Source organism: Schistocerca cancellata, chromosome 1 (assembly GCF_023864275.1).
Source record: "Schistocerca cancellata isolate TAMUIC-IGC-003103 chromosome 1, iqSchCanc2.1, whole genome shotgun sequence".
Taxonomy (NCBI): Eukaryota; Metazoa; Arthropoda; class Insecta; order Orthoptera; family Acrididae; genus Schistocerca; species Schistocerca cancellata.
Window position 1 is genome coordinate 162,264,623 of NC_064626.1, and position 23,282 is coordinate 162,287,904.

Sequence of the window (23,282 nt, forward strand, 5' to 3'; positions counted from 1 at the left end):
TATGGAAAGTGAAGAGCTTGAAGTAGAAGTGGTTTCTTTCACAGTATCAAAGATGAATCTTTCCAGAATGAGGAGACCCTTCAGAACTAGAAACCCACCAAGAATGATCCAAAATGAGCAGTTGCAGAGACCAAAGCACATCACCACCAACATTTATATAACCAGCTAACAACTAAAGAATGGGACAAAATGATCTCCTGACAGGCCCAAATGTTGTGTACAGCAGGTCAGGATACTATAGATTTGTACAAGATAAGAATGATCGGCAGCTCCATGACAGTATAATGTTTCTGGAAAGTTGGCACGATTATTTCTGTGAAATACACAATACTGAATTACATCACCCACCAATACAAAAAGGCAATGTTATGACTGGACCAGTTCCATGTATCATAACAGATGAGATCAAATGTGCCATTCATAACATGAAAAATGGAAAGGCTCCAGGCCCAGATGCCCTTCCCAGAGACATAGGGAAATCGAGGGACTTAAGGGGGGTAGGACGTCAAATGGGCCGACATGGAGCAGGAGAGGCATCACATGACATTTTAATTTCCACTGTCTATACTTTTACAAATAAATTCATAAAACTTTGTCAGCATGACCAGGAAGGATTTAGAATTCACACTCATAACAGTGGAAGTTCGATAACATAATGAAGTAATTTTTTTTACATGTGAAATTTCATCATTTTTTTCTCTTACTAATGGCAGCATTTGTTGCTATAGGTACACTTTTCTTCACAAGTAAAAGAGATGGTTTGATGAATTTTGCACAGCATACAAACCATACTTAAAGGTGTATGAAACTCTAGAATTTTCCAAATCTATTAATAACTGTGGTAAAAATTGAGGTAATTAACTACAAAATTTGTGTTTTTTCTAAACATGAAGTTTAAAATACAACAGATCATTCGTTTTTTCATAAATTAAATAAATTCTAGAGTTTCATGCACCTGTAAGTATGATATGTATGCTGTGCAAAATTCATTGAAGAATCCCTCTAGCTTATGAAGCAAAGTGTACCTATAGCAACAAATGCAGCCATTAGTAAGTGAAAAAATTATGAAATTTCACACGTTAAAAAAAATTATTTTGTTATGTTTTCGAACTTCCACTGCAATGAGTGTGAATCCTGAATCCTTCTTGGTGATGCTGACAAAGTTTTATGAATTCATTTGTAAAAGTATAGACACTGGAAATTAAAATGTCATGTGATGCCTCTCCTGCTCCATGTCGGCCCGTTTGACGTCCTACCCCCCTTAACAAAAAAATGAGCACCTGGTTGGTAGAATTCCTCAACTCCATCATTCACTGCGGCCATATACCTACCGAATGGTTGTGTAGTATCACACACAGTACCTATTTTTAAGGGCAAGGGTGACCGCATCGAATGTACTAACTACTACCCAGTCCCTGTCCTCTCCCACCCTATGGAGATATTTGAACATTTCGTAGTGACATGCTACAGAATGTAATCCAGCTCTCAGTAAATCAATGTGGGTTAGTGAAGGCATCTAATTGAGTACCACAGCAAATGATTTGGTACGCTCTTCACAATCATCAAGCTTCTCAAACTTACATAGACTGGGTAAAAATGCTGTACAAAAACACTATCATCGAGGGGTGATCCTCTGTAGGACTGACTGGAAGCTTTCCTGTGACAGCTGGCATTCATCAAGACTCAGTTCTGTCACAAATGCTTACCATAATAGACTCACAGAGATGTGTACTGTGGGCAGTGCTATATGCTGATGATACCTCAAAATAAACCCATCTCCTCAAACTGTACAAATCGCTGGAGCTCCCCTCAGCATGATGGACACATTCTGGTTCTGCACTCTCAACTGCAGAGTGATGGTTATGTGAATGAGGATGTGCAAACAGAATCAGAGTAATTAGATTCAGAGATGTCTTGATATTCTTTCTGATAAGAAAATGCCAATCCACATGAAATCAAAGATATACCACAGAATAGTGAGGCCAGATGCATTATATGGTACCAAGTATTGGCCCACACCTATAAGTGCTAAGCATTCGCTAATTTTCATGGAAATGTGGATACTGAGAAGGTCATTAGGCATTTTCCTGTTTGACCATATCAACAATGCAATGATCTTACAATCAGCTGTAGAGGCTCCAGTCAACGAGAAGATGCAAGAATGGAGACTTCGGTGGTATGGACATATCGTACAGGCACTACCTATTTCATTCATCAGCTCAGCCTATCATCTCACTGGTCAAGGACAGAGACAATGTAGAGGACCTAAATTATGGTGGCTAGATGCTACAAATGCCGATCTAAGATAAAGAAGCCAAAATACACAGAAAGTGTTTGACCATAAGAAATGATGTACATTGACCTAAAAAGTGGACTCCACGTCAATGGGAAGGCAGTAGGAAGAAGAAGAACGAGAATAAGGAGGCTGAAGATGAAGAAGTTCTCATAGCTCTTGAGGTATGCATTTTAGAGCCCATGTTTACCAAACACTGTTGCATCAAATGATCATTTCTCTCATATCCCTCAATACTGACCGTTCCTACTGCGACACCTTGCATAAATGATTTTCCCATTGCAGTAAGTGAAAAAGTGATTGTGAATGCCAACAACACAGCTTTACTGCAATGACTTGATAAATGGTTTGGAAAAGAGAACCTGTGAGAACATATAATGGCAGAACGGTATTTTGCAGGAACTAATCTAGTGATCAACAGTAAGAAAGCAACATGTACAAAATTTCAACAAATGGAGCTGTCAGCTCAGAAGATTTCATTCTGATCATTGGGGCTGCAGACCTAGAAGTGGGCTGCAATAGGTTTCTGGGTACAGAGATGGGCAACTTTCTGACATGGGAAATCCATACCAATAAATGAGTATAAATTCATTCTTAATGAAGAAAATATCCAGTGTGGAAATGAACAGCACATGCACACATTCAGAGAATTTTAAAACTTCAAAAGAAAGCCAGCTGGTACACAGCAAAACTAATACTGAAGGCTCCTGCAAAAACAAATTTAAAGAATTTAAAATATTAACTGTACTAGGTCTGTACATATATGAGACAATACTTCTTTTGGTGATAAATTGTACAGCACCTATAAACAGAGATTTTCATGACCACAATACAAGAACTAGAGAAAATTACCATATTGGCAGCAAAAGGCTGAAACTGACAGACAGGTACCCTAGAAAGGCAGAAAGCTTATTTTATAACAAGATGCCACTTAGTATAATGGAACTGCACACCTTCAAAAGAAACCTGAAGGAACATGTTGTATCTGGATATTTTTATAAGCTGAAGCAATATTTGCAGGCAAATTCATAAAAAAAATGGGAAATTAAAACTGGGAATGGTGTAAATCACTTCTTCAAGTGTAAACCAGCTTCATGAGGAGGGAAAAAAAGGAAGACCAATGTAGTGCTGAAAATACAGAAAAAGTGAAATTGTACACAAAGTGGAAAACTGTGTTTCCTGATACTGTATGTCTTAGTGCAAACATGATTTAAAAACTTTATTTTCATTTGGTATAACTGCCTTAATATTTTAAAAAAATAGTATTCTAGTCTGTATAAATGTGTTAGCATATTTCTGCAGTATGACATAAATATATAACTTTGTCTGCTTTTATTGTCAGCAGGATTACAGAGTTGTGTTTGCGTGAATGTGTGTGTGTATGTGTCTAATTCAGAAGAAGGCCTTTTGACCAAAAGCTTACTTTTTTGACAGTCTTGTTGTTGTACCTATCTGTGACTCAGCATCTCCGCTATATGGTGAGTAGTAATCTATCCTTTTGATAACATCATTAATATTTTTTATTGTTTGTATGTTTTGTTGAAGACTGTTAAGGCTGTCTAACATCCAATGCTACTTGTCACAATGGTTTCTTTTTATTAGTGTCACCTAGTAAGTGTTCCTTTTGCCACGTCAGAATTTATATTGTGAGTGCTTCCTGCAGATATTTTTCAACTAATCAAGATATTCTTCAGGCAAGGAAATCTGTTACCTGGATTATTATCAAATAAGTAACCTCCACCATTGCTTTCTAGGCTAAAGTTATATCTGTTCCTATTTGGGACATCTGATTCAGTATATTTAAATTATCTGTGTTAATTAGTAATCAAAATAGAAGTGGCATTTGGATGCGGCACACATATTTCTGTCATACACACCACACTGTACATATCTGTTTGAACTCATTAACTATGTTGTAGTAGGTACAAAAATTTTTAGACATTGTACATAAAATGACAATATTTTATTTGTATTTGTTTCTTCCTTTAGATGTTGGCTTCCTTATGAAGAAAACAATGCCAGCTATAATTTGTCAGAAAAAGAATTAAACCTGAGTATCCCAAGAGATGAAAGCACAGGAAGCTGGTCATCATGTTACAGATTTGATACAAACTTTTCAAGTGAATATTTTGAAAACAATATTCCAGCAAATTGCACTGTTGGCTGTGACAAGTGGATCTATGATACAACAGTTTACAAAAGCAGTGTTGTAACTGAGGTTTGTCAAATGAAAACATTGACTCAGCTGTCTGATTAATTTTACGATTCCATAACAATTTACTTTAATTGGCAGTTTGACCTGGTTTGCAAAAATGCGTGGTTGAGAGCAACTGCTGATGCACTTTTCATGGTAGGCGTTTTACTTGGTTCAATAATCTTCGGTGAACTTTCAGACAGGTAAGAGCTCACTGTTATAATTGAGTTTAAGCAACTGTTTTTTCTCCTTAAATGGATCAAGTAGATGGCAATTTCCTTAATTTTGGCCAATGAATTAATACAGCAGTCAATCAGAAATTTATGGATGAGCTGTTTAACTCCTAAACCATGCATACAAGAAATAGTTTTTAGGTTCTTTTTATGTTATTAAGCCAGCTACAGTACTGAATTTTATTTCAATGTTCATTTGTGGATGTATAACAGTGATAAATAGTCACTTCTTCTATAAACATGTAGCTTCTACAGCTTTCTCCTAGTATGGCTTTAGACCTGTGGTAGAATAATTGAGGATTTCATTAGAAATGTTGTGAGAAAATTAGTACAATAAATGACCAAAGTTAAACAAAAACTGACATTTAAAACTTTTGTCTGTCATCTACTTGATCCATAAAATTGCTAATCTAGTTAGTGCAACCTGTGCAATGTGAAACAGAAAAATACTGTTATTACAGCAAACATACTGTTTGGTATAGTTGATATATTAATTACATTGATCAAGAAATTTAGTTGCTGAACTAAAAGTTTTATGAAACTTTCCCTTAGGTATGGGCGTAAGATAATCTTCTTCATCTCACTTGTTTTACAAGTTATTTGTGGTACAGTAGCTGCATTTTTGCCTGATTACATTAGTTTCATGATTGCAAGGATGCTGATTGGAGCTTCAACATCAGGTGTTTTCTTGGTAGCTTATGTTATAGGTGAGTTGTCATTTGTTCCAGGAAGTATACAACAGAGTTTCTTTTTTTAAAGACAGAAAAAACTTCATATTTATAAACAGATATACTATTGAATATTCCATGGAAATAAATTTCTGCCATTATCAAGAGTGGCTAGCACCTAATTGAAAAGAATAAAAATGATAAAAGAAGAAGGCTAGTTACCAACAATACAACTATGCAAATGACAGATAATAACTCGGCTAGGGATACTTCACCAGGCTGGGATATAATCACCTGTGGATGAAATCAGTAGTATTAGATTGTTGCACTGGAAATAGCAGAAGTGGTAAGCAGTTAGTAGGTACATAAACAAGGGCTTTGACTTTATACCTCGGCTTTCAAACTTGTATTCTTCTTCGGAGCACACACAGAACCATTTCAGACACATAGCTACATTCTCACAAATTCTCTCTCTCTCTCTCTCTCTCTCTCTCTCTCTCTCTCTCTCTCTCTCCCTCTCCCACACACACACACACACACAGAAAGTTTGAAAGTTTAGCTATAGTGTGCAACTTCTTGTTTATATACCTGTCTTCTGTTTAACATTTCTTCTGTAAGATTATCATGTATCTTCTTTTCTAACATTGTTTAATAATAAGTTCCCTCTGGCATGCGCTTTTCAGAATGATGCTGAGGAGTGATGACATAATAGAAAAATACATCAAAATGAGAGTAGTATTATCCTTTGAAAACTCGAACTACCAGATTTATACATTCTCTCAGTGAGCATTAACTTCCTCATTTGTTATATTGCTCTCCTTTATAATTTCAGTTTCTAAGCTTCTTAAGCTATTTTGTTTGATGAGAGCATTGGTGTAAAATGTGGTTGGTAAATGAGGTATTACACCTTCCCGGTGCATGTTTTTTATAGCTAGTTTTTATACTTTTTTACAATGTGGAAAAAATAGTTCTTGAATTTTTTTACTATTTATTTTCATATTTATTGCAGTTCTTAATTAAAAGCTCTGAGAGAATGGAGTAGTCAGTTCTCAAGATTATCATTGCCTACATATTTTTCTTCTTCAGCCATTTACTTTCTAACATTTGATGTAGTAAGTTATAGTGTTGATTTTCCATTGTTTCCATAGTTACAGTTACTGACATTTTTTTAAAACATGTTATTTCATATTATGTTACTTTACATAAATATAAACTCTTTTAATCAATATTTTCATTACTTCCTGTAGCAATGGAAATGGTTGGTCCAAGCAAAAGGCTGTTTGCTGGTGTTGTTTGTCAGTATTTCTTCACAATAGGTTACTTGTTGACTGCTTTGCTAGCATACTTCATCAAAGACTGGCGAATGTTACAAATTGCACTTTCACTACCTGGACTTCTGTTCTTAAGCTACTGGTGGTAAGTAGATTGTTATTAATATAAACTGTGGTAATGGTCATTTTAAAATTGTAATAATAATGTAATTTCCACTCTTTAGTGATGCACACCTTTTTGAATTTAATTGTGTAAGAAGTTCTTTTTCTGCTCAGCAGTTTGAGATGACTGACATTTATTATAACATTCTACAACATATGTCATATGAGCTGGCAAAGCTATGGACACTTGGAAAAACATTACAAAACAGTTACTATGTTTCACAAATAATTTTCTATATTCATGTGATCTAAGTGTTTGATAGTGAGTCCAAATTATAATATCATATTCATGTGTTTTTTGTCAGACTAAAAATAAGTTTACAAAATCACAGTATTTGAGAAAAAATATTTCTCTGATACACACTTCACACTTGTTTTGTCCCTGTTAGCATGTATATAATAAATTTTTGTGTTTATGCAGTCATGCATATGTTGTCCTGCATATGTTTATTTTTTCATAAAAATAGAATTATGACATTCCTGAATACAGAAATTGAGGATCATCCTTTTACTGATTTATTTCTAATAATCATTGTGTATTTAGCATCATTTATTTCCACATACTTAATGAGAAATATTCAGTTTGGAAGGAATGTGATATGCATGTTCTTGTATAATTGAGTTTTTATCTCATCATCATATTTGTGTAATAAGTGAACATAAATCATATGAACAAATGAATAGTTTGTTTTTGCAACTGTGAGCACAGTTTTAGTGTACATAAATTAGGCTGTGGGCAGTAACTAAGAGCTGATGCTCCCTATATTTTATTTATTTATTTGTCATCCATCTTTAAGCATTACAATAATGCAGTCAATGTCATCTTTTATGTACATATATATTTTGGTATTCTATGTAATACCTCTGAATAAACAATATTAAATATACTGAACTTTCTTCAATTTATTATATACTTTCTTCAGAGCACATACAATAAGCATACATCACAAAACAGTATCCAAAGAACTCAGGCCTTAAACAAAGATTTTACTTTCTATCCTAAGTTCATAACTTGATTCAAATTGATTTGGACATTAGCCCCCCACCCACACGCAAACACACTCCTACCTCAACCCCCCACAACCTCCCCTCCCCCACCTCCATTTTTGGGAGAGCTGTAGCCTTTTTAACAACATACATAGGAGCAGAATGAAAACTGCAACTTTTAAGAACTCTTTAAGAAACCAGGAGCCTCTGGTACCTCAGGGTATTGACATATGACATTTATACCTGAACAAGTTTCATTAACATGAAGTATACAGGGTTATTCTAAATGATGGACCTATTTTCAAAAATTTGTAGGTATTCAAGTACAAATCCAAAATGAGCAAGCTTCATACCAATGAAAAGAGGAAGTTTCAAAGTTTTTGGCAGGCGGCAGCAGGCGGGTGGTGATGGTTTCAGGAGCAACCGTTAGAGTTCACACGGCAATAGGGCTGTCATTCTGTTTCTGTTTCACCACTCTGAACGATCTGCAGAACTGGATCACTGCTGCAGTGCACTCAGTAACAGCAGATTCACTTTTGCATGTGTGGGACGAGTTTGGTTACTGCGTTGATGTTTACTGTGCAACCAACAGTGGTCACATTGAACATTTATAACATTTATCACGTTTCTAATTATTAAATAATCAGCAAATTGATATTCAACACTATGAAAAAAACTTTGAAACTTCCTCTTTTCATTGGTATAAGGCTTGTTCATATTGGATTTGTACTTGAATAAATATGAAGTTTTGAAAATGGGTTCATCATTTAGAATAACCCTGTATTTACATTTGAATGAGTTCCAAGCATACTACTGCTGTCCTTGTTTGACATGAAAACGGTTCCCAAATTGCTATCACAATAGGGTGGCTTTAAGTGCTCGACTGATATGGCATTTGGTTTATCATTTCTGTTGATCATAAATACCTTGTTGTCATGCTGTAATATCCTGAAAGGGCCATAATAGTGTGGGGTAAGGGGTTGCCTGGCAGCATCATTGTGTGGCATGTCTTTGATACCTTGCATACAAAAACAGACTTAGTCACATGGCTAGTAGAGTTTTTTGGAATCAGCATAAGTCTTTTTAAAAAATCAGCCAGTTCCCCTGACTGCAATGGAAGGAGTTTAGATAGTGAAAAATATCACCAGTCACCTTTATTGATTCATCACAAACCAGCTGTGCTGGGGAATGTTACATATCCTCCTTAATACTAGTACGCAATCCCAATAAAATGAAAGGCAATGCCAAGACTCAATATTCTGGGATGAATGCTAGATCTGTCTTTAAGGTCTGGTGTTTACACTCTATCATCCCATTACTGGAGTGATGGCAGCTCAGCTCATAGTAATGATAGTCTTGAACCATAAATATGCAATAGCTCTGTGAGCAACTGGCATTCAGATTCATGTCCCCTAACTGAACTAGTGATCTTCAGGTTTCCAAAATGGGCAAACCACACAGATACCAAAATGTGAGCAATATAAATATCCTGTACAGATACAGCCAATGATTATATTGGTCAGTCATTGTGACCCCTTCAGAAGGGGGAAAGGGGGCAACAGTGTCGACGTGCAATTCAGAAAACCTCCTGGAAAGTGTGGGGAAACCAGCAACAAGAGCAGCCATATGTCTATTAACTTTGCACTTGATGCGTTTCTTCACCCAACTGCTGCAACACTTCCATAACACGGGTCAGACAACTTCAACTGCAGTTAAATGCACAGTCACTCTTACCCCTGGGTGACCCAAAGAGTGAAATGAATAAAAACAATTAGGTACCACTTTTCAGGGGTAAATGGGCGTATTTTTAGCCCAGAAATACCACATCCAATACTGTTTGCAGAATCATACAGGCCTAGGCGTTTCAGTTGTAAACCTGTTGATTCCGGATGCAGCTGCAGTTTGAGGAGGTGTGGGTCCGTGTTCTGGTATGCAGCCACTTTTATCCAGTCAGTAACAGTATTCACTACACAGTTGTGGGACAAACAATCTGTACCACATTGTCCTGACCAGAAAGGTGCTGAACATCTGTATAAAATTTAGCTATGAAATCAACTTGATAAACATGTTGTGGAGAATTTAATTGTGTGACATTTTTGGAAATGGAAGTCAATTGTTTGTGGTCAGTGTATATAGTAAGTCTAGTTATCAAGCCAAGGATGAAAATGTTTTACAGCAAGAAATATGGCTAGCAGCTCTCTATCAAAAGCATCCGAAGATTGTTGCTGTTTTGACAAATTTTTAGAAAAGAAAACCAGATGTTTCCATGCTTGAGAAGTACATTGTTGCAATATAGTGACTACAGTGATGTGACTCACATAAAAAAAGAGCAGTGGGAACATAAGCATTGGGATGAGCCATCTAAGAAACCTGAGCAAGTTTCATTTTGAAGTCCTAAAAAGCTGTAGCAGTGCTATCATTCCAGGAAATCTTTCTGTTGCCAGGAGTGTTCTTTCCTTTTAGGAGGCTGTAAAGAGGCTCTTATACTTCAGCCACCATGTAATGGTGTTTGCAATAATAATTTAACTTGCCTAAGAAATGGTTGAGTCCTTCGAAAGTCTTAGGAAGAGGTATGTTTTGAATATCAGGAACCTTATCAGGCATAGGAGAAATGCCTGTGTTAGGCATCTTGTAGCCTAAGAAAGGAACCCCTTTCTTCATGAAAATACACTAATCAACATTAATCATATCACAGTCCTCCAACCTTCAGAGCATTGAATGTTTCAAATGGTCCTCACGAGTAGCAGAGAAAATTAAAATTTTATTGACATAGCAAAAAAGTGAATGGAAAACCCTGAAGAACTTCATGCACAAACCATTTCCATGTTTGGGCTACAGTATACAGTCCAAAAGGCATAATATTGTGTTTGAATAACCCAAAAGGTGTAGTAATAGGAGTCTTAATTGTGTCTTCGAGGGCCACAAGAACCTGTGCAAGAGCCTTAGTTTTGACAAGATCAGTAAAAAAAGACATGCACCCAACAAGTTACTGGTAAAATCAAATATATTAGTGCCAGCGTACCTATCAGTGATTGTATAAGATTTCAGAGCTCTTAATCCTCACAGAGCCTCCAGTTTCCATCTTTTTTTCTGGCCATCTGTAATGGAGAAGACCAAGCACTCTTAGAGTGAGAAACACAACCATCATTAATCATCTTATCAAACTACTGCTGAGCAGCATTCAGCTTTTATGGAAGCAGGTGATGAGGTCCACTAACCCCATTAACCACTGGCATAGTTTTGATGTGATGGAGAGTAGAATGGCAGTGCCTATCTGTTGTGAGTGTTGTGTCAGTCAGTGCTGGAAAATGCTTCAGTAACAGCTGGGTGAGGTCATTAGCCACCATCCAATCAGCCTCAGGCGAGGGAGTGAGGGTGGGAGATCTTCAACCTGCAAGGCAGTGCTTCACAGAACTGTCATAATTTCTGGTGTGACCACTCCAAGGCCATATTCACCTGCTTGCCCGGTCTCGCAAGTGCTGATTTTGCTCTTGAATATAGGCCATTGCATCATTGTCTTCATGCCACATGCCAAGACATTTCTCAACTTGGGCCCTGCATGTGGAGTTCTGTGCATTCAATTCTGAAAGTTGTCATGTGACGTATACAGGAGAAAGCAATGTCTTCTTGTGTAAGTGTGCATTCTGCATGTGGACAAGTGTGGCTCCAGGGTGCATTGTACCATTGGGGGAGACATGTTTGGTCTGGAAATCTTCATGCAGTCCACAGTGCAGACATTGTGCCAAACATGACCCAATGTGGTAGGAAGTTGAGCACATGAAGGTTCTTTCATAAGAGACTTATTCATCAAGTCAGGTACCAGAGAAAAATGACGCAAGAAATCAGCACCAGTAATAGGCACAGAAACACTGGGAACAACATAAGTCCAAGTAGGCAAAAAATCATCTTCCATTGCCAATCCTGATGTTTGTTTGCCAAAGGTATTGGGAGTGAATTATTAGCTGCCATTGAAATAGGTATTTCAGTAACCTGTTTAAAACCACTTGCAGTTGGAGGAATAACACTAATGTCTGATCCAGTATCAATCAAGAACACAGCTTGTAATAACTTGTCTTTAATGAACAATCTTGCAGAACCAGCAACATCAACAACTGTGGCATCTGAGCAATATTGTAGGCGCTGTAAATGAGATCAATGAGTATGTGTGGCTACTGACACTTGTCGGTCAAGTCCGGGTATGAGCAGAGTTTGGCACAGTGCCTTGTTGCTACCCTAAATCACTTATAATATCAATATCACCAGCAAGCGAGGTGGTGCAGTGGTTAGCACACTGGACTTGCGTTCAGGAGGACAACAGCTCAAACCTGCCTTCGGGTCGTCCTGATTGAGGTTTTTCACAATTTCCCTAAATTGCTTCAAGCAAATGCCTTATGGTCCCTTTGAAAGGGCACAGCTGTCTTCCTTCCCCATTCTTCCCTTATCCAATGGGACCGATGACCTGTTTGATCCTCTCCTCTATATTAACCAACCAACCAATACCACCTATGGATATGTAGAAACTTGCTTCTTGCATGGGCAGTAGACTCAAAATTATGTCCATTTAAATTAGCATTTAGGTGTGCAACATTGTTCACCAAACTCTCCACATAGTGCTATATTGGTTTTCTGTGACGGAACTCTGCATGGCCTGTAGCATACATGCACAGGTCATGACTGCCATCCATAACCTCTTTAATGGCAGCACACTTGTTACCATCACTGCATGCAATAGCACTTGTGTTAGCATTCTTGGCCATTTCATCAACAGGCAGATCAGTAAAAGCCAATATAGCTGCCCTGACATTTTGTGGGAGCTTGCTTCATTACCTGTGTTACGAAGTAAGCAAGGAATAAAAATGGCCTCAACTTGGGTAAACCATAATTGTGCCCTTGTAGGCCAAAAATCAGGCAACATGATGTTGAAATTTCTGTTGCAGTCACTAGTGATTCGTGAAACATATTGCTAGACATGGCTGTTGACAAAGGCTCTGACTTCATGGACATGTTTGTAATGTTATACATTATGCTGCTCCAAAGATGTAAAAAGACACAGCAGACTCACTCCGTATCAGGATCAACACTATCACTATACATTATATTCAAGAGATTCACATATTTAAATTTAATCTAAATGAAATTTGATTAGTACTTAAGACCCCTTTTAGGGCAAGTTTTGAACTCTTCTATTGTATAAAATCCTTTTTCACTAAGCAATTTCTGTGTGGCATTTTTAAACATACTCAATGGCACATTGTGTTCCTGTGCTGGCAAAATGTTAAATAGTTTGACTGCCATATAATTGTAAATACCTTTTTTTCTTAAGTACAGTGATTGTGATGTCAATCTGCTGTTTTAGACATGTGTTAAGTTGATGGACAGTTTGTCATAGTTTATGGCTATCTGGTTTTCCTTTGTATTATTAGACGATTTAGTATAAAGAGGAATGTAACTGCTGGTATTTTTAGTTTTTTGAAATATTGCCTACAAGACTCATTATTTCTGACTCCACAGATGTATCAGATTGCCTTCTTTTGACAAATAAGAACTTTGTTTTGCTCCAGCTGAATTGCAATATAACAAAATGGCATATGTCAAGTGGCCATGGGAAAAAGGCATAGCATGCATTGAGCAATAGCTTACCACCATCACAAGAGCTTAGTTTACTTAACAGATACTGTATTTAACACTTGTTAACCCAGTATAGGTATGATTGGTATGATTCTTCCATGTTAATTACAAGTCAAGATGGATCCCAAGAAATTTAGCTGAAGCACAGTCATTGCCACCATCTTTAATACATAAGCAATGCATTACACGTGGTATATAAGCATTGCATCACATCTGTGGTATTATAAATGACATGCTTCTTTCTTACAAATTGAACTTCTTAATGCTTCCAAATGATAATTAATGATTTTTATCACCAGGATATATATGATATCATTTATCATTTAAGTTTGCAAATAAGAAAAAATACCATGTAATACACTCGTAAAGAATGATCCTATGTGGATATTTAGAGACAAACATCATATATAGTGTTGTCCAGATTTAAGTTTCATGTTGATCAGCAGTCAGTGGTGAATTACTTGTGAGAAGTGCATTATGTATTTTATTGATTCAGTTTTACAAAATTTTCAACTGACAAGTGTTTTGTATTCTTTTATTCTCAACAAGTATGATTTGATAGTATCTCAACAATAGAAAAATATGCATTTTACACAAAACATTTTCAGTTAACTATTCTGAATCATATTTACATTAAAGAAATGAGCTTATTTAGAGAATTTAAATGCCACTGAAAGAAGAGCAACTGAATCAGGATAACAGGGAAATAAATGACAGGAACACAGAAAAACAGAAATGGTGGGTGGAGAGGTGCAAAATAAATGGAAACATCACTTAAAAGCAACTGTGTACTAGGAATGGGAAAGGGCCTGGAAGGAACACTGAACTAACAGGTGTAATTAAATGATAATAATGAATTCTATGAAATTTCAGGTCATCTTTGGAGTAATGTCCTTTTCTCCACAGTTTAATAAAAATATACACTATGTAGTCCAGCCAACAAAGAAAAATTGGGGGAAAAATCATGTAGTTGCAAATTTTTGTACACCGGTAAGACGAAGCACCATGAACAACATATTACAATACCTGACCAATGGGGTATGAGCATTGGGGTGGGGGAGTGTTGCACATAAAGATCATTTTTTTATGTTTTTCTTGAATAATTAAAAAACTGCAGCTTTTATCAAAAATGATTTCCTGTATGAAATTAAGCTACATCAAATTACCTACAAGAAAAGTCCTGTTTGTTTTTTCTGCATGACAAATAGTTTCAGCAATGGCAGGGGATGGAAAAATGACAGATTATTAATAATAGTGTTGTAATGCTGTAAAATCAGTGTTTAATTTTAAATGAAATGCATAAAGACAAATATTAAATGTAGGTACTGCATCTAAGCCCAGTAGAGCCATTTTAAGATAAATTGTGTTCTGGGGTTGTAATAGGTTCTGTTTGTGTGTGTGTGGGGGGAGGGGGGGGGGGGGTAGTTGCGTGAGAGAAGTCAGGTTGCTGGAATGTGGTCATGCACCTTCTTCCTCCATAAACCTGCAAACTGAAGAGTAAGCAGGTGATTCCCCACTCTCTCTCCCCCACTATGTCACAGAAAGCAACTATAGGTGTTTCACAAAATTATACTGACCCATCTGAGTGTGTCTTATGAATCACTGCCAATGCAGTGCACAGACACACTTCATGGACTACAGATATGAGTGAAGAGTTTGGTTTGTGACAGATATGGGTGGATAATAGTATTTCACTCTACACATTGTTTTAAACTGCTAGAGATGAAATAGCTTCTTAGTCATTGTATACAGCAGTCGTAGCATGCTTCTAGGAAAGGCAGCTTCCCCCACAATGGGCACTGCCTGCTTTTCAGTTTACAGAGAGACTATATCTCCCCAATGTATCCTGTCCATTTCTCTTGTGTCAGTAGACAAAATAAATTCAGTGAGATCTTGTTTATATAGTGGAGTTACTTTCAGTTTATTAAGTTAACTGGGCTATTATGTAAGAGAGCTCAACAGCAGTAGGTATCAACTATCTACCACACTAAAGATCCTATCCTAAGTGTAACAAGCTGTCAGTATGTTTTCCATAATGTTGATTTCATTGTCCCCATTACCAGTGGTTGGAATACTTTTCACATCATGAGGGATATTAAATGCATCTCACTAGCCCCAGCTCTACCAAAATCTGAAGAGGACCAGCGGCTAAAATTCACTTCCTCAGCAACAGAAGTAGATCACATAGATGTTATGAAACTTCAGTCACAAGTCAAGCAATGCATTACAGCAGATTAGTGTCCTAGAACTGAACATTATCAATCCATTCCATCAGACATATTCAAACATCTTTGCAAGATATACTGTGAATGCTTGATAAGAGACTCCATTCAGTGCAACCTACTCTAAAAGTGCCAGGATCCCTGAATGAAAGAGATTTATACAGTCTACCACTAACAAAATTAATCTTGGGAGAAATGAAGAAACTTTCTGCTCATTCATTAATTCACCGCCAAGTGACTACAATGTGGTTATATGGCTTTACAATATACTGTAAATGATAGACAGCAGCAATGTGCCAGTCCCTTTCCCATCAACACAAAGGGCCACTAACAACATCACATTTACAAATTAAATACTTCTCAGCCATTGTTCATAGGAACGTATTTACATAAAAACTCACTTAATTGCAAAAAATACTCAGTTAATAAACTGAAAATAACTTCCCCACATAATCAGGAGCTCAATGAAGTTCTCTCTACTCATATACAAAAACTGGACAAGCAATGCTGCGGACATGTAGTTTGTTAGTAAACTGAAAAGCCAACATAACTCATGGGAGGGAAGTTGCCTTTTCCAGAAAAATGCTAGAACTGTCATACAGAATGACTAATGATCAGTTTCCCCTCTTGCGCAGAACAATATGCAGAGATCTACATTGAATCTGCCCATGTGTGTTAGTATTAACTCATACTTATATTCCAGGTCACACAATTTTTTTGGAAAATAGCCCCCATTCCCTACCTCCAGATGTGTCTGTCCACTGTGTCGCCAATGATTCATAAGACGAGCTGCAGAAGGTTTGGTATAACTTTGTGAAACACCCTATAGTTGCTTTTTGTAACTTAGTGGAGGAGTGAGAGGTGGAGACTTGTCTCCTTGTTCTTCAGTTTGCAAACCTACAAATGAGAGAAGTGCATGACTACCCTCCACGAACACCCCTTCCTAAACACTCCCAGAACACAATTTCTTCTTTAACATGGCTCTACTGCACTGAGATGTGATACACAGACTTATTAATTTTTCTTAAGCCACTTCATTTGACATTAAACATTAATTTTATATTATTAAAACAGTATTTTTAATAATTTGTGATTTTTCCGTCTCCTGCTATGTGGAAACTACTTGTCCAGGTTGCAAAACAAATATGAAATTTCTTGCAGGAAATTTACAGAAGTTTAATTTTGTGCTATTTATTTATATCATGTTCTGGTAAACATGTTGTGAATATGACAGAGGAGTTTTACAAGTGTGTTGTGGTTTCATTTTAAGTAGTACTAATCAGTTTAATATTGTGTACTACATAGGTTCTATTACAAAAAAGTAAATTTTGCAGATAAATGAATATTACAGAAAAAATAAATATTATAGAATATAAATACTTTTACAGTAATAGTTACACATAGTCACAAATAAGGATTTGGGGTTGTATCTGAGAGCTGCAGATACATGGGTATTGTTGTTGTTGTTGTTGTGGTCTTCAGTCCTGAGACTGGTTTGATGCAGCTCTCCATGCTACTCTATCCTGTGCAAGTTTCTTAATCTCCCAGTACTTACTGCAACCTACATCCTTCTGAATCTGCTTAGTGTATTCATCTCTTGGTCTCCCTCTACGATTTTTACCCTCCACACTGCCCTTCAGTGCTAAATTTGTGATCCCTTGATGCTTCAGAACATGTCCTACCAACCAGTCCCTTCTTCTTGTCAAGTTGAGCCACAAACTCCTCTTCTCCCCAGTTCTATTCAATACCTCCTCATTAGTTATCTGATCTTCCCATCTAATCTTCAGCATTCTTCTGTAGCACCACATTTCGAAAGCTTCTATTCTCTTCTTGTCCAAACTATTTATCGTCCATGTTTCACTTCCATACATGGCTACACTCCATACAAATACTTTCAGAAACAACTTCCTCACACTTAAATCTATACTCGATGTTAACAAATTTCTCTTCTTCAGAAACACTTTCTCTGCCATTGCCAGTCTGCATTTTATATCTTCTCTACTTCGACCATCATCAGTTATTTTGCTCCCCAAATAGCAAAACTCCTTTACTACTTCAAGTGTCTCATTTCCTAATCTAATTCCCTCAGCATCACCCGACTTAATTCGACTACATTCTGTTATCCTCGTTTTGCTTTTGTTGATGTTCATCTTATATCCTCCTTTCAAGGCACTGTCCATTCCATTCAACTGCTCTTCCAAGTCCTTTGCTGTCTCTGACAGAATTACAATGTCATTGGCGAACTTCAAAGTTTTTATTTCTTCTCCATGGATTTTAATACCTATTCCAAATTTTTCTTTTGTTTCCTTTACTGCTTGCTCAATATACAGATTGAATAACATCGGGAGAGACTACAACCCTGTCTCACTCCCTTCCCAATGACTGCTTCCCTTTCATGCCCCTCAACTCTTATAACTGCCATCTGGTTTCTGTACAAATTGTAAATAGCCTTTCGCTCCCCGTATTTTACCCCTGCCACCTTTAGAATTTGAAAGCGAGTATTCCAGTCAACATTGTCAAAAGCTTTCTCTAAGTCTACAAATGCTAGAAACTTAGGTTTGCCTTTCCTTAATCTTTCTTCTAAGATAAGTCGTAAGGTCAGTATTGCCTCATGTGTTTCAAACACTTCTACGGAATCCAAACTGGTCTTCACCGAGGTCGGCGTCTACCAGTTTTTCCATTCATCTGTAAAGAATACGCGTGAGTATTTTGCAGCTGTGACTTATTAAACTGATAGTTCGGTAATTTTCTCATCTGTCAACACCTGCTTTCTTTGGGATTGGAATTATTATATTCTTCTTGAAGTCTGAGGGGATTTTGCCTGTCTCATACATCTTGCTCACCAGAGGGTAGAGTTTTCTCAGGACTGGCTCTACCAAGGACATCAGTACTTCTAAGGGAATGTTGTCTACTCCCGGGGCCTTGTTTCGACTCTGGTCTTTCAGTGCTCTGTCAAACTCTTCACGCAGTATCATATCTCCCATTACATCTTCATCTATATCCTCTTCCATTTCCATAATGTTGTCCTCAAGTGCATCGCCCTTGTATAGATCCTCTATATACTCCTTCCACCTTTCTGCTTTCCCTTCTTTTCTTAGAACTGGGTTTTCATCTGAGCCCTTGATATTCATACAAGTGGCTCTCTTTTCTCCAAAGGTCTCTTTAATTTTCCTGTAGGCAGTATCTATCTTGCCCCTAGTGAGATAAACCTCTACATCCTTACATTTGTCCTCTAGCCATCCCTGCTTATCCATTTCGCACTTCCTGTCGATCTCATTTTTTAGATGTTTGTATTCCTTTTTGCCTGCTTCATTTAATTCATTTTTATATTTTCTACTTTCATCAATTAAATTCAATATTTCTTCTGTTACCCAAGGATTTCTACTAGCCCTCGTCTTTTTACCTACTTGATCCTCTGCTGCCTTCACTACTTCATCTCTCAGAGCTACCCATTCTTCTTCTACTTTATTTCTTTCCCCCATTCCTGTCAATTGTTCCCTTATGCTCTCCCTGAAACTCTGTACAACCTCTGGTGTAGTCAGTTTATCCAGGTCCCATCTCCTTAAATTCCAACCTTTTTGCAGTTTCTTCAGTTTTAATCTACAGTTCATAACCCATAGATTGTGGTCAGAGTCCACATCTGCCCCTGGAAATGTCTTACAATTTAAAACCTGGTTCCTAAATCTCTGTCTTACTATTATATAATCTACCTGAAACATTCCAGTATCTTCTTTCATGATTCTTGATCCAAGTGTTAGCTATGATTAAGTTATGCTCTGTACAAAATTCTACCAGACGGCTTCCTCTTTCATTTCTTAGCCCCAATCCATATTCACCTCTATGTTTCCTTCTCTCCCTTTTCCTACTCTCAAATTCCAGTCATCCATGACTATTAAATTTTCGTCTCCCTTCACTACCTGAATAATTTCTTTTATCTCATCATACATTTCATCAATTTCTTCATCATCTGCAGAGCTAGTGGGCATATAAACTTGTACTACTGTAGTAGGCATGGGCTTCGTGTCTCTCTTGGCCACAATAATGTGTTCACTATGCTGTTTGTAGTAGCTTATCCGCACTCCTATCTTTTTATTCATTATTAAACCTACTCCTGCATTACCCCTATTTGATTTTGTATTTATAACCCTGTATTCACCTGACCAAAAGTCTTGTTCCTCCTGCCACCGAACTTCACTAATTCCCACTATATCTAACTTTAACCTATCCATTTCCATTTTTAAATTTTCTAACCTACCTGCCCAATTAAGGGATCTTACATTCCACGCTCCGATCCATAGAACGCCAGTTTTCTTTCTCCTGATAATGACGTCATCTTGAGTAGTCCCCGCCCGGAGATCCGAATGGGGGACTATTTTACCTCCGGAATATTTTACCCAAGAGAACGCCATCATCATTTAACCATACAGTAAAGCTGCATGTCCTCGGGAAAAATTACGGCTGTAGTTTCCCCTTGCTTCCAGCCGTTTGCAGTACCAGCACAGCAAGGCCATTTTGGTTAGTATTACAAGGCCAGATCAGTCAATCATCCAGACTGTTGCCCGTGCAACTACTGAAAAGGCTGCTGCCCCTCTTCAGGAACCACACGTTTGTCTGGCCTCCCAACAGATACCCCTCCGTTGTGGTTGCACCAATCGGTACGGCTATCTGTATCGCTGAGGCACATAAGCCTCCCCACCAACGGCAAGGTCCGTGGTTCATGGGGGGGACATGGATACTATACATTGTAATTGTCTCAGTTTATTGAACTCCAGGCTCTGATGAAATAGTATTTATAGAAAAAATGAATACTTTAATAGTGCAGTTGTCCAAATACAAACAGCATAAGATTATAATTGTAGGTGATATTAAAAAAGGATTGACAAATGTTTTTCCAATGTTCCTACCAGAGGTTAAGTCCGTAGCGGAAAAGACATGCCCTGCTGTAATCAAAAGACATTGCACTGGCATCAAACATAAGCAGAATCATATCGACAAGTGGTATTCATTCATTCATTTATTGGTCCATTTGATTCATTACATACTTAAACAGTACACTGAATATAGGACAAGTCAAAATTGCGAAAGGAGCAGAAATACACACACACACACACACACACACACACAGAGAGAGAGAGAGAGAGAGAGAGAGAGAGAGAGAGAGAGCATGACAAAATTAATTACAGATAACAATCATAAATTACAAGTGACAAATATAGCAATTTGAATTTAACCATTATTACATAATCATTCCACAACTTGACAAACTCAGGATACTACTATTAATTGTAAAAGGTGTGTCTCATAAAAGTGACTGGGACAAGTAAAATAACACAAATATGAGAAAACTCTACACAACCAAAATAAAAAATGCTATTGCAGTGCAAATGATGAGTACACTTTAAATTACAAAAGTAAATGTAAAACAGTCTGGAATGTCATCAAAGGGAAAGTTAATGACATCAATAAAGAAAATGGTATGGGTATTGACTGTGGTACATTCAATGAATATTTTGTAAATATTTCCAGCGCTACCACTCCACTCAGCAACTGTACATTATGTGCAGAAGCCCTGCTAACTCTTGTAAAACAAACAAGTCAGAAATTTACATAGACCCTAATCACTTTAAACTTACTTTTTACTTTACTTTACACATGGCTAAGGCCTTATCGACCATACACCTGCTCTACGAGCCTCTTCCAATTATTTCTATCCAGGGAAATTGTTGTCCAATCAGAGTTGATGCCCATCCTAGCTGCATCTTCCCGGATATTCTCCATCCACCTAATTCGAGGTCTTCCTCTTCTTCTCTTTCCTTCTAATTTCTTAGTGGATGCTATTTTGGGTAGTCTGTTCTCTGGCATCCTTGCTACATGACCAGCCCAGTTCAGTCTTCTCTTCTTTAACATTTCCACAATGGTACTATGTTTGTACAGCTCCCGTAGTTCTTCATTTTTCCTTATCCTCCACTCCATGACATTTTCATCGAAGATTGCTCCAGCATTCATAAATTGATACACAAACTAAGCAATTCCAAAACAGAAGACTATTTTGGACTCAGTGATTACTTAATAAAGTGTATAGCAAAGAAAATAAAAATTCCACTTCTTTCACTATCTAACAAAGCAATAGATGAAGGAGTTTTTCCATAATGTCTTAAGCTCACAGTTACATTACTAGTGCACAAAAAAAGGTGATAGAAACCTCCCAGACAACTACAGATCTATTTAAGTAGTACCAGTCATATCCAAGATAATAGAACGTTGCATGCATAAACAGATATACGGCAAAGGAACAAACTTTTAAATGAGCAGCAGTTCAGATTCAGGTCTCATCCATCACTTTAAAAGTAGTTGAAGCTTTGGTGAATAATGTTTATGAAGGTATGAGACAAGGCTATCCATGTCTGGAATGCTTATTGCTTTAAGCAAAGCATTTGACTTAGTGTCGTATGACATAATCCTCAAAAAGTTAGAATCTTATGGCATAGAAGGTAACTCACTCAGTTTATTCAAATCTTATTCAAGCAATAGGTTACAGCTTGTGTATCCAAATAAGCAGAGATCAGCGATACTCCCAATAAAAAAGAGGACTATAATAAGACTCTATTCTTAGGCCTTTCCTGTTTATTTTCTGCAATAATGAATTTTCAAATTATATAGAATGTAAGAATATACTGTATGCTGATGACAAGACATTAATAACCATGGGGAGAATTTACAAAGTGTACTAGCTAACAACAGGAAAATGATGCAAATGACTAATTACTGGTGTCATGCCAATCAGCTGTGTACATACCAAATACAAACAGAAGAAATAATTTTTAATCTGAAGGTATCCAAAAATGAAAATAAAACAGTGAAACTACTTGGAGTATTCATAGACCAAAAACTCTCTTGTGAAGAATGTGCAAATTAACTGTGCCACAAACTGGCTTGTATACTTTTTATTGTATAAATTAAGAAACAGTATGAGCAAACAGTTGTTGCTCTGGTCATATTTTGCTTTCTTCCATTCTCGTCTGCTGTATGGGATATTGCTCTGAAGCAAATCCCCAGGAGCTAAATGTATTTTCTGATGGCAGAAGAAGACAATTATATATTTAGTAGAAGTACCACACAGGGAGTCCTGCAGAAACCATTTAAAAAGTTTCAGCATAATGACATTACCTAGCCTGTATATACACACATTAAAAAATGTTATGCATCACCTTGGTTCCGAGGGTCCCGGAACCTGTACAGAAAACTGGAGTACATCTACATCTACATGGATACTCTGCAAATCACATTTAAGTGCACGGCAGAGGGTCCATCGAACCACCTTCACAATTCTCTGTAATTCCAATCTCGTATAGCACGCAGAAACAACAAACACCTATATCTTTCCATACGAGCTCTGATTTCCCTTATTTTATCATGGTGATCATTTCTCCCTATGCAGGTCGGTGCCAAAAACATTTTTGCATTCGGAAGAGAAGGTTGGTGATCGGAATTTCATGAGAAGATTCGATAGCAATGAAAAACACCTTTGTTTTAATGATGCACAGCCGAAATCCTGTATCATTTCAGTGACACTCTCTCCCATATTTTGCGATAATACAAAACATGCTGTCCTTCTCTGAACTTT

General features: G+C 37.1%; 1 protein-coding gene across 3 annotated transcripts in view; it reads left to right on the top strand.

The window, feature by feature from the left end:
* LOC126154582 (organic cation transporter protein-like) overlaps positions 1-23,282 on the top strand; it is a 73,891-nt gene that overhangs the window by 36,700 nt on the left and 13,909 nt on the right. For all 3 annotated transcript variants that reach the window (XM_049916164.1, XM_049916181.1, XM_049916189.1), the window contains 4 exons: positions 4,283-4,511; positions 4,587-4,690; positions 5,273-5,427; positions 6,636-6,804. In XM_049916164.1, coding sequence (XP_049772121.1) covers positions 4,283-4,511; positions 4,587-4,690; positions 5,273-5,427; positions 6,636-6,804 — 657 coding nt within the window. The remainder of the gene's footprint in view (positions 1-4,282; positions 4,512-4,586; positions 4,691-5,272; positions 5,428-6,635; positions 6,805-23,282) is intronic.